Here is an 11,296-nt window from a genome sequence, read left to right on the forward strand (position 1 = left end):
CTCACTGCACAAGACTCTTCTTTCTCTCACTCGTATTCTGTCCACCTCTCTAATGCAAGAGTGAACAATTATTCTCAATCATTCATCCCTTTCTCTGGTAGATTCTGGAATTCCATGTCTGCTTTTGTATTTCCACTTTCCTATGACTTGAACTCTTGAAGAGGGAGGTTTCAAGACACTTATTCTCTAAATTTTCACTAACCCTTTCGACTTTCTACGGGAGCCGGCACCTCAGCGGGCCTTTTTTTTTTTTTTTTTGCTGCAATTTTTGTTGCCCTTGGCCCGTGGCGCCCCTACATGAGAAAAAAAAAAAATCTCCATATCCCAAGGTAAAGCAGTCCTCCTTGAATTACTGTCCATTGCTGGCTTAATTGGTCTCTTTCTTTAAGAGAAATCTTACGATCTCCTAAGCGGCAACTTTTACATTTCCTTCAGCTGATGAGAAACTGACAAGATGAATAATTATTACAATCTTGGCAATAGACACCGAATCGAAATTGTTGTTGTTTTGTTGTTGTTTTTGTTGTTGTTGCAGATGCTGCTGCACTTCTGTGTTGTGTTGTGTTGCATTGTGTCGTGTTGTGTTGTGTGACAACTCTTTAAGTTGAGCTGTGTGGAGTAACAGCACTCACCTTCGTTGTTGTTGTTGTTGTTGTTGTTGTTGTTGCTGTTGTTGTTGCAGATGCTGCTGCACTTCTGTGTTGTGTTGTGTTGCATTGTGTCGTGTTGTGTCGTGTGACAACTCTTTAAGTTGAGCTGTGTGGAGTAACATCACTCACCTTCAGGCACAGTTTTGCTTTGCCTTGTCGTTGTCAGCATCATGTGTGCTGAATGGGACGCCGTTATGTTCTAACAGACTATTCCCTGCGTGTCCACTGTACCTGCCAGCACACATGCACACGCTTAGTATTAATTGAGAGAATGGCTCAGGCATATATGGCGTGCTCTTGTTTGTGTACTGCTTGTATGGGTGGTGGGAATGTTTGCATCTGATGAGTGCTGATGGTACAGTGCAATCTTAATCAGGGGGTGGCTGCTGCTGATGCACCAGCGTTGGCTGATTCACAAACGACATAGAGATGGTGGTGGAGGTGCTGGGAAGGGCGTGTTACAGGTAAAACATTTTAGAGAGTGAATGAGGGTAAGAGTAAAGTAATGAAGTGTAGGAGAATGACAGGTGTCAGGAGGCCTAGTGTAATTCTGATATAATTTGTAAGAAGAGGCAAAATGAAGAGTGGTTGTGCTTGGTACGCGAGAATGGACTGCAGTTGTGAGTGTTGCATATTGTGACTGCCTCGAGGACCTCGACAGGAGGATATCCTTCCTAGTGTGGCGAGTGAGAAAAGTTACCTAGGTATGGGAGTGTGTGCATGACAAGAAACATCCTCCACTGCTCAGGTTGTGCACGTCGTTGTCACACACGTCACAAGGCCGAGGAGCAACACGACTCATTATCTCCACATACTGTATACGAGAGAGAGAGAGAGAGAGAGAGAGAGAGAGAGAGAGAGAGAGAGAGAGAGAGAGAGAGAGAGAGAGAGAGAGAGAGAGAGAGAGAGAGAGAGAGAGAGAGAGAGAGAAAGAGAGAGAGAGAGAGTGAGAGGGTGAAGGGCCTCACCTTCCAACACTGAGGCGGAACTAGGTCTCTGGTGCGCCCACGTGGAAGAATCCATACTTAGCCCACCGATGTTCTCCCTCGTAATCGTCCAGATCAATTCGTAGCTGCTGCAGGGTGGTGGAGGTCAGCTGGTGCGGAAGGTCAAGGCCCAAGCCAGAATTCACCCTCCAGGTCGCCAAAGCCCAATTGATAATCCAAATACGAAAGAAATGATGGCTGACGGCATCACTGGTGCGCTGCTGGAAGACGGTCCATCCCCAGCTTTCAACGGGGTGGGCACAAAACACGGGTGGTGGGGTCGCCCAGGGTAAGGATATACCTGGCGCAGGCCGCTCCAGCTGTCCCCGGAGTCCAGAAAGTCCTTGCAGTGACGTGGCCGAGACTCCCATTTGTTTGTAGCAGCACTGACTTGCTACACCACTTCCTTTGTCTCCTGCAAAGCGAAGGGCAAAGAAAGTGACCATGTTTACGTCAGACGTGGCGGCGCAGCTCCTCCTGCATTGCCGCTGATAAAACACCCAACACAAATATTCATTCGATATGAGTCTCAAGGGTCGATTAAAACGCATTGATAAAAACCATCACCCCTTAAAAATTTGGAAGATTTCTTTAGTGATAATAGCGCGCCTTGCAAGAGAACTAACAAAATGTTAGGTAGATGCCTGACTTGACACTTACCTCCACGACGGACGCGTGGAGGCTGTCCTCTTGTCCATTCCTACAGGAGTACAGTGCGGCGGCCACACGAGTGTCACTGTAGCCTGCGACCGTAAGTAGACTGGACCAAAAGGACGACAGTGGCGTGGTATGGGGTAGAGAAGTGTGGCGTGTGTCTTGAGTCCTGGGTGCCTCACGGACCTCTGCACCCCACTTCGAACCTCGTTGAATGTGATGAGAATAGACGCACAGCTGTGGAGCCCATGAATTTCATCACTCCTCTAGTAACGTGAATTCTTGTGTTAATAACAGAATGAAGCTGCACTTGGGTAAGGGTGCCAGTGTGCCTCTTATCACGCTGGCTTCAGGTGGAGCAGGATCCTCGCAGCTTTGTATTGTTGATTATTTCCTTCCTGTGAGTGGTGGGATTTGTTCCTTAGTGCAGAAGCAGGATATGATGTTGCCACACCACGCTCTAACCTGACTAATTGATAACGCTTACTCGTGCCTTTTAGGGAATGCATGATAAGAGAAACACTATTATTTCACGTATATTACACAAGATCAGAAAATACCAGCTATCAAATTAGAGAGAGGAAGAAAAGAGCAAGAAGTAAACCGTGAAGCATTAAACAAAATTGTGGTTGATGAGTGGCTGAACTTTTGTGTTTCATAAAAGTAACAAACTTGTTTTGGTGAAGTTGTAACAACAGACGTCCCGTGACACTGGTTGCTCTTTAATTAATAAGGTATTATAATGTACAACGGAAGCGAGAGGCAGCAGCGGGCGGCGGGAAGAGCACGGCTACCCTCACCTCACTCGCTCACTAAGGCAGGTCTGGTCACGTCAAGGTAGCCGCAGGTTGCGTCTGGGTGACTCAGGTAACTATATTTTACATCGCTTATCATTTTGTATAAGAATAAATCAAAATGTCTCCTCTTACTGCTCGTATGTTCAAAGCACCACGACAGTTCTTAGCGGCATCAAGTTCCCTGACGCCGCCTCGTCCAGTGTAGGAGGTGAAGAACTGGTTTGTCTCCTCTCGTGTACTGATAGTGTGCCTGGCGGCGCCACCGTGTCAGCCTCACTTTGCACACCCCTCACTCATTGCACGAGGGGAATCGCAAAGCACTGTGAAAGGATACATCACTGAACCATATTCTCAAACGTTTCAGCGCCTTACCTTGATTACTTGAGTATTATTTAAAACATTTTTATGATGCTGGTGAGAGAGAGAGAGAGAGAGAGAGAGAGAGAGAGAGAGAGAGAGAGAGAGAGATGATACCTAACAGCACGTATTTTAGTTTGTAAGATATAACTGCGAGTCACCCTGATTATTAATAATTCCAATGGTAATTGCTGCTTACATTATTTACACATACAACCAGCCACAGAAGTAAAATTAGATGGTAACGTATAACAATCACTCCATAGTCTCTCTCTCTCTCTCTCTCTCTCTCTCTCTCTCTCTCTCTCTCTCTCTCTCTCTCTCTCTCTCTCTCTCTCTCTCTCTCTCTCGTTAATCAGCTATGAAAGCTTACTGTGACCAATGATGATGACGATGACGATGGCGATGATAAGATAATAATTCTCTGCACCGACTGATGTCAAACGAATAGTTCTCTTAACGCAAGGGTTCACATTACACAAGGGTTAGGCTTTGAGGCTGCTGCTTACACACCTCATGTTCACTATCGTCTCCGCGTGCAGGTTTTGCCGGTGACGTCCTGTAGCCATAGATTACTGTGTGCTCCTTCTGTGTGCTCCTTCTGGCTGGTGTCTGGCTGTGGTGGGCCGTTGAGGGCGTTGCTTCTCAGCCCTCAACACGCAACAGTATTTGGTGGCGGTTTTCAGTTGCGTTTGTCGCGGCTTTGTGTTTCTCTCGGTATGAACTCCAACACTTCGTCAGTTTTTGGAGTAATGAAAGACTGCTCAAGGCAATGATGAATTTATTGTTGGCTTATTTTGTTGTTAATGACATTTGTCAACAGCAAGGATGATACACTGCACAGTGAACGAGAGAGAGAGAGAGAGAGAGAGAGAGAGAGAGAGAGAGAGAGAGAGAGAGAGAGAGAGAGAGAGAGACCCTACCTGCTTGTGTATTTAAATTACAGGATATAATGAAATACATAACAACGCCACGTTAGTCTGAGTGGGTCAGAAGGCGGGGCGAGTCATCATGGATGTTCGCTTCAGGGAGTACTGGTGGTCTCTCCAATGAATCCAGTAAATACCATCGGCGAAGGAGGTGTAGTTGCCCATATACTGGTAGCCGTTCAGGTTAGAATCTGCGCAGTTGTCATACCAATAAGCTCCTCGTCGGCTGAAAGGAACAGAACAATTACAAAAGATCTGCTACGAGAATTGTACACATGAACACTTTCTTCTTTACCATGTTGTGTTTCAGGAAACATATTCTCTAATTTTCTTTTAAAACAGTGTTTCTTGAAAATATGCACATTGTATTTTCTACAAGTAATTAGAAACGTGGTTTTCTTTGTATGGAATGCGCCATGATTGAGGGAAGACAGACCGATCGTTCCGCTCATCACTGCGTGGCCGCCTCCTCCCACTCACTATGTATTTGTAAATGTTTCTTTCGGGATCCAGTCAGATCAATTTGTAAAACCTGCACCAAAAAAAAAAAAAAAAAAAAAACGAACTGTAAAGATCGCAGCGTACCCGTAGAGCAAAACCACGACGTTGGATGTTGAGCCATGGGAAGTCATAAAAAAAGGCAAATTGTCACGTATGATAACTCAGGGCCCATTATCATGTAGGGATTAGATTTGAGCGACGAAATGGCAAGGTGGCGGCAAGAGGGAAACGGGCAGGGGAGCGTGGGAGAGGTATCTCCACCTACTGTGCCTCACATTTGTTGTGGCTGATTAAAAAACTGAGCACAGCATTATCAAGGCTCGTGACTGTTGCACGGTTACCTGTTTTTTTTTACCTGGTTGGGCACCCAACCACTAAGATAAGAAACAACCACTCTAAGGCACAAAGATTTTGTGTCTATGACTTCTAGTGCCGAGAGAAGGACCCAAGGAAAATGTGTAGATAAGTACCTACATGAAACTGGGGAGAGGCCACGAAAAATCTTCCAGAATTTGATAAGATCAGGCGTTCACAATATCCCCGTGACTGAAAATAAATCCACGGCCTCAGGACACAGAGCATACATTTTCTCAATGCCTTGAGTCCAGTGACTTACGGTGAGCGACACAGCTATACAGTGTTCCACGTGGTGGAGCCAGACTCCAGAAGTGAGGGGATATGAGTGACAAGAAAGGGAAGCATCACATTAGGAAGTGGCGCAGTGTAAAGTGTGGACTTGAAGATGTTTGGCTAAAGCAGCGGCTTGTGACGCAGTACAACGGACGTGATGATGGACCTGAAGGTTGGGTTTGCCCTGACGCCACGATCAGCAACAGAGAAACTCATGCAGAGTGCGTGGCTGTCCATTACCTTGGTCGGAAGAGTGTGGACCCAAGTGGAGAGTGTCACGGAGCGGAGAACCAAAACTAATACGAATCTTTATTTTGTGTTGTTTTGTGTTGTGTGACAGCACTTGTCTGCATGTTGTGTGGTGTCACTGTTGAGCTGTGTGGCATGGCAACACTTACCTTTCGGCACAGTTATAAGTCTTATGACTGTCGTTGTCAGCATCATGGGTGCTGAATGCTTGGCCGTTGTGCCTTGTGAAGCTGTCCCCTGCGTCTCCACTGTAACTGTTAACACACACACACACACACACACACACACACACACACACACACACACACACACACACATGAGAAAAAAGAGATAATATCTTATCTATCTGTCTATTTATATCTGTCTATCTCTATCTCAATCTATCTTTCTATCTATCTATTTATCTATCTATCTATTTATCTATTTATCTATCTAACTATAGGACGAAAAATAGAGAAACAATACGTCCATTTAAGGCATGTAATGGAAAGTTAGTTTGTTCTGGGGAAGAGATGAATAAAATTCTGAACAGGTAATTTTTTTAATTGTCCACCCAGGCAAACATGCAGGAAATGCTGGAGAGTGAACTGATTTTTAGAGCAGAAGAGAATGAAAAGCTGATGTATATTTTCATAACTAAGGAGACAGTGGAACGGCCTGAAAAAAAAAAATTGTCACCAGGACCAGACCAAATATATCCCAGAGTACTTAAGGAATGCAAAGAGGTTATTAGTGAGCCGCCAGTTACCGTGTTTAGCAAATCACTGGACTCAGGAGAGGTACTGGTAATGTGGAGGCAGGCCAATGTAGTGCCCATCTTTAAGAAAGAAGATAAAACGTTAACGTCTGATTATATACACCTGTCAGTCAGCTTAACTTCAATGGCAGGTAAAGTAATGGAATCAGTAATCGTGAGGAACATTAGGAAGCATTTAGATGAGAATAATTTGATAAAACAGACAGAAAGGCTAGGGTGCACGGGATAGATGAGAAGGTGTTAGGCTAGATAAGTTCGTCGCTTGGCGACAGGCAACAGAGTTATAATAAACGGCTCAAGGTCCGAGTGGGATCAAGTAATTAGTGGGCTGCCGCAGGGATCAGTGTTAGGGCCATTGTTATTTTTAATATATCTTACTGATCTGGATAGTGGCATTAATAGCGGTGTTGGTAAACTTGCGGATGACACGAAATTGGTAGATGAATTAGGTCAGATTCGGGTGCCATCGCATAGGATGAACGAATGGACAGACAGATGACAAATGCCGTTTGATACTAACAAACGCAAAGTACTTAGCGTAAATAGAAGAAACCCACACAGTAGGCATGCAATAAAGAAGATGAGATGTTAAATTCAAAGAATGAAAAAGACATAGGACTCATAGTTAGTTCTCGTCTCCGTCTAAGAAAACAATGCGTGGAGGCCAGAAATAAAGCAATTCGGTTATTGGGATTAATTTTAGTGGCTTTAAAAGTAAAAATACCGAAGCAATATTAAAATTATATTTGGCGCTGATCAGACCTCATCTGCTGTGTGCATTATACTGTGCAGTTCTGGTCCCAGTATTGCAGGAAGGATATAGGTCTGTTAGAATCAATATCAATAAAAAAAAAAAAAAAAAAGATAAAAATGAGAATTTCTCACGAAAGGAGACTGAAATTTATAAATTTACATTTCATAGGCTAAGGCTAAGAGGGGATCCGGTAGAGATCTTTAAGTGGCATAGGAGATACAACAAGAATGTGTAAATAAAAATGGCTACATCAGTAATCAGATATATATATATATATATATATATATATATATATATATATATATATATATATATATATATATATATATATATATATATATATATATATATATATATATATATATATATATATATATATATATATATATATATATATATATATATATATATATATATATGAGAGAGAGAGAGAGAGAGAGAGAGAGTCTGGAGAAACAGCAGGGATACGAAATAGAAAGAAAGAATAGAAAGAAACAAAGGAATAAGAGGTAAGGAAAAAGGGACAGTCAGCAACAGGGTAGGGCTGGCTGAGGCATAAAGGACAGGGTGCTGCCTCTGGCGACACGGAACGGATAGTTATATTATTATATTATTGCCTTTTCTCAATCAAAATAAAAGGTAAATTATATATATATATATATATATATATATATATATATATATATATATATATATATATATATATATATATATATATATATATATATATATATTCATTTAATACAGAGAGAGAGAGAGAGAGAGAGAGAGAGAGAGAGAGAGAGAGAGAGAGAGAGAGAGAGAGAGAGAGAGAGAGAGAGAGAGAGAGAGAGAGAGAGAGGATACAAGAGGGTGAAGGGCCTCACCTTCCAACACTGAGGCGGAACTTGGTCTCTGGTGCGCCCACGTGGAAGAATCCATACTTGGCCCACCGATGTTCTCCCTCGTAATCGTCCAGGTCAATTCGTAGCTGCTGCAGGGTGGTGGAGGTCAGCTGGTGCAGAAGGTCAAGGCCCAGCCAGAATTCACCCTCCAGGTCACCAAAGCCCAACTGATACTCGACCCAAGTGCGGTAGAAATCTTGGCGGACGGCATCACTGGTGCGCCGCTGGAAGACGGTCCATCCCCCGCCGTCGACGGTGTGGTCACAAAACACGGGCACGCGGTGGTGGGGTCGCCCAGGGTAAGGGTATACCTGGCGCAGGCCGCTCCCGCTGTCCCCGGAGTCCAGTAAGTCCTTGCAGTGACGCGGCCGAGACTCCCATTTGTTTACAGCAGCACTGACCTGCTGCACCACTTCCCTCGCCTCCTGTAAAGCGAAGGCCAAACAGTGACCAGGTTTACGTCAGACGTGGCGGCGCAGCTCCTCCTGCATTGCTGCTGATAAAGACCCAAAACTAAGTTGACCTGCATTAGGAGAACTCCGTGAGTTCATGTTACACTTGTGTTCAGGGTCAGGGTTGCTGTGATTTAAACCAAATTATTTAAATCGATTTATATCAGAGTAAAAAAAAAATTACTTAAATAAAAAATTAGATATGCTGTATTTAAAAGTGTGTGTGTGTGTGTGTGTGTGTGTGTGTGTGTGTGTGTGTGTGTGTGTGTGTGTGTGTGTGTGTGTACGGATATCAAAAAACTTTTTAAATAGAAAAAAATAAGTTAATAAAATAAATCGATTATTATATTTGTTTTAGAGAAAAATCCTGATTTTTTTTTTTCTTCCAAATTCTGCATGAGGTAGAAACCTCTGAGAAATCCGGCCATTGGCGGGAGTGGCTCTGAAGTGTTGCTGGGAACAAGGTTCAGATCACTCCACGTAAGGAAACGTAACTAGGGAAGTATATGACCAGCAAGTTATGTGATTCAACTTTAATGTTTCTGTATTTGGTTCCCGTTAATGAACACACACAATCAGGTGTGCTCAAACAACAATTGGTACAAGCACACCTTGATAAATTGGAAAGATTTTGTCTATAAATGATACCTTCCCCTTAGAGAGCAGTCTGGCCCAGGCTTAGACAGAGACTGGCCTGACCCTTACCTCCATGAGGGACGCGTAGCGGCTGTCCTCTTGTCCACTACTACAGAAGTCCAGGGCGGCGGCCACGCAAGCATCACTGTAGCCAGTTACCGCTAGTAGGCTGGACAGAAGGGAGCGATCGTCCTTGAGGCCTGAACAGCTATTCTCCTCAGCTGTGGGAGGCGTGGCGCTTGCCTGGGCCACGGCCACGCCCATGGCGAGGAACACAAGGAACTGCATCGCAAATAATTGCTGGCCAGAGCACCTAACCAAGGCGACCGTGGCCGGGTGCTGCTCAGAGCAAAGTGGTTTGTGTCTTGAGCCCTGGGTGCTTCGCGGGCCTCAACACGCCACTTCAAGCCTCGGTGGGTGTGGCGAGGAAAGAATAGAAACTGTGGTGCTCATGCATGTCATCACTCCTCTAGTATGGTGAAGTGTTGTGTTAATATTAGATGAAGCGGCACTTGGGTAAGGGCGCCAGTGTGCCTCTTATCGCGCTGGCACCGGATGTAGCAAGATCCTCGCAGCTTTGTGTACTGTTAATGTTTTCTTCCTGTGGAGTGGTGGGAGCTGTGCCCTCCGTGCAGAAGTAGTGCATGGTGCTGCCACACCACGCACTAACCTGACTATTTGGTAACTCTTAGTAGTGTCTTCAAGGAATCCGAAGCTATTGTAAGACGAAACATAACAGGACCGTTTTGTGAAACGGTTCGGCGTCTTGTTTCCACTACTCTTATCAGGCTTCGGTCAAGTGATTCTCAGCCAGGGGTAAACAAACTCCTTGGGGGTAAAAAAATTACATGGCTGGGGCTAAATAATTGATGTACCTGATAATTGAACAATAATTCAATTACATTTCATTTTGTAAAATGATTGAAAGAGAGAGAGAGAGAGAGAGAGAGAGAGAGAGAGAGAGAGAGAGAGAGAGAGAGAGAGAGAGAGAGAGAGGGGAGGGAGGAAGAGACAGGGGAGGGAGGAAGAGACAGGGGAGGGAGGGAGAAACGGGAGAGAGAGAGAGAGAGAGAGAGAGAGAGAGAGAGAGAGAGAGAGAGAGAGAGAGAGAGGGGGGGGGAGGGAGGGAGGGAGAGACAGGGGAGGGAGGGAGAACCAGGGGAGGGAGAACATAAGAACATAAGAAATAAGGGAAGCTGCAAGAAGCGACGAGGCTTACACGTGGCAGTCCCTGTATGAAACACACCTACCTATTTCCATCTGTTATCCCCATCCATAAACTTGTCTAATCTTCTCTTAAAGCTCTCTAGTGTCCTAGCACTAACTACATGATTACTCAGTCCGTTCCACTCGTCTACCACTCTATTTGAGAACCAATTTTTCCCTATCTCCTTCCTAAACCTAAATTTTTCAAGCTTGAACCCGTTATTTCTTGTTCTACCCTGGTTGCTGATCCTAAGAATTTTGCTTACATCTCCCTTGTTATAACCCTTATACCACTTAAAGACTTCTATCAGGTCCCCTCTTAACCTACGTCTCTCTAAAGAATGTAAATTCAACAGCTTCAACCTCGCCTCGTAAGGAATACTCCTCATCCCCTGTATCCTTTTAGTCATTCTCCTCTGTACTGATTCTAATAGACCTATATCTTTCCTGTAATGTGGGGACCAGAACTGCACCGCGTAGTCTAGATGAGGTCTGACCAGCGCCAAGTATAACTTTAATATTACTCCCGGCCTTCTACTTTTAACACTCCTAAAAATAAATCCTAGTACCCTATTTGCCTTGTTTCTGGCTTCTATGCATTGCTTCCCTAGACGGAGTTCAGAGCTAACTATAACTCCTAAATCTTTCTCGTACCCTGTACCTACCAGAGTTTGGCTGTCTAATGTGTACCTATTGTGTGGGTTTCCTCTGCCTACGCTAAGCACTTTGCATTTATTGATATTAAATTGCATTTGCCATCTATCCGTCCATTCATTCATTCTATCTAAGTCTGCCTGCAAGGCGATGGCATCCGATTCTGACCTAATTAATCTACCTATCTTTGTGTCATCCGC

The 11,296-nt window shown here is 44.3% G+C and overlaps 2 protein-coding genes across 4 annotated transcripts; both read right to left on the bottom strand.

Annotated features, from left to right (window-relative positions):
* Nucleotides 1-781: 781 nt before the first annotated feature.
* LOC135092314 (ficolin-3-like) lies at nucleotides 782-3,962 on the bottom strand. The gene is made up of 4 exons (XM_063990768.1): nucleotides 3,958-3,962; nucleotides 2,297-2,527; nucleotides 1,685-1,879; nucleotides 782-881 (listed from the first exon to the last, which is right to left on the bottom strand). Exons 1-4 carry the CDS (start codon nucleotides 3,960-3,962, stop codon nucleotides 782-784), a joined length of 531 nt encoding a protein of 176 aa, XP_063846838.1.
* A 246-nt stretch (nucleotides 3,963-4,208) lies between these two features.
* On the bottom strand, nucleotides 4,209-9,850 carry LOC135092174 (ryncolin-1-like). 3 transcript variants are annotated; one of them, XM_063990454.1, is made up of 4 exons: nucleotides 9,306-9,850; nucleotides 8,131-8,573; nucleotides 5,903-6,007; nucleotides 4,209-4,599 (listed from the first exon to the last, which is right to left on the bottom strand). In XM_063990454.1, the coding sequence occupies exons 1-4, from the start codon at nucleotides 9,522-9,524 to the stop codon at nucleotides 4,434-4,436; spliced, it is 933 nt and encodes a 310-aa protein (XP_063846524.1). In that variant the 5' UTR covers nucleotides 9,525-9,850; the 3' UTR covers nucleotides 4,209-4,433. The 3 variants fall into 3 exon arrangements, with proteins under 3 accessions (XP_063846524.1, XP_063846525.1, XP_063846526.1); XM_063990455.1 differs by lacking the exon at nucleotides 5,903-6,007; XM_063990456.1 differs by lacking the exons at nucleotides 4,209-4,599; nucleotides 5,903-6,007 and adding an exon at nucleotides 6,042-7,335 and having other exon boundaries at nucleotides 9,306-9,845.
* Between the last annotated feature and the right edge of the window lie 1,446 nt (nucleotides 9,851-11,296).

The sequence above is a fragment of the Scylla paramamosain genome, chromosome 39 (assembly GCF_035594125.1).
Source record: "Scylla paramamosain isolate STU-SP2022 chromosome 39, ASM3559412v1, whole genome shotgun sequence".
In the NCBI taxonomy this organism is placed as follows: Eukaryota; Metazoa; Arthropoda; class Malacostraca; order Decapoda; family Portunidae; genus Scylla; species Scylla paramamosain.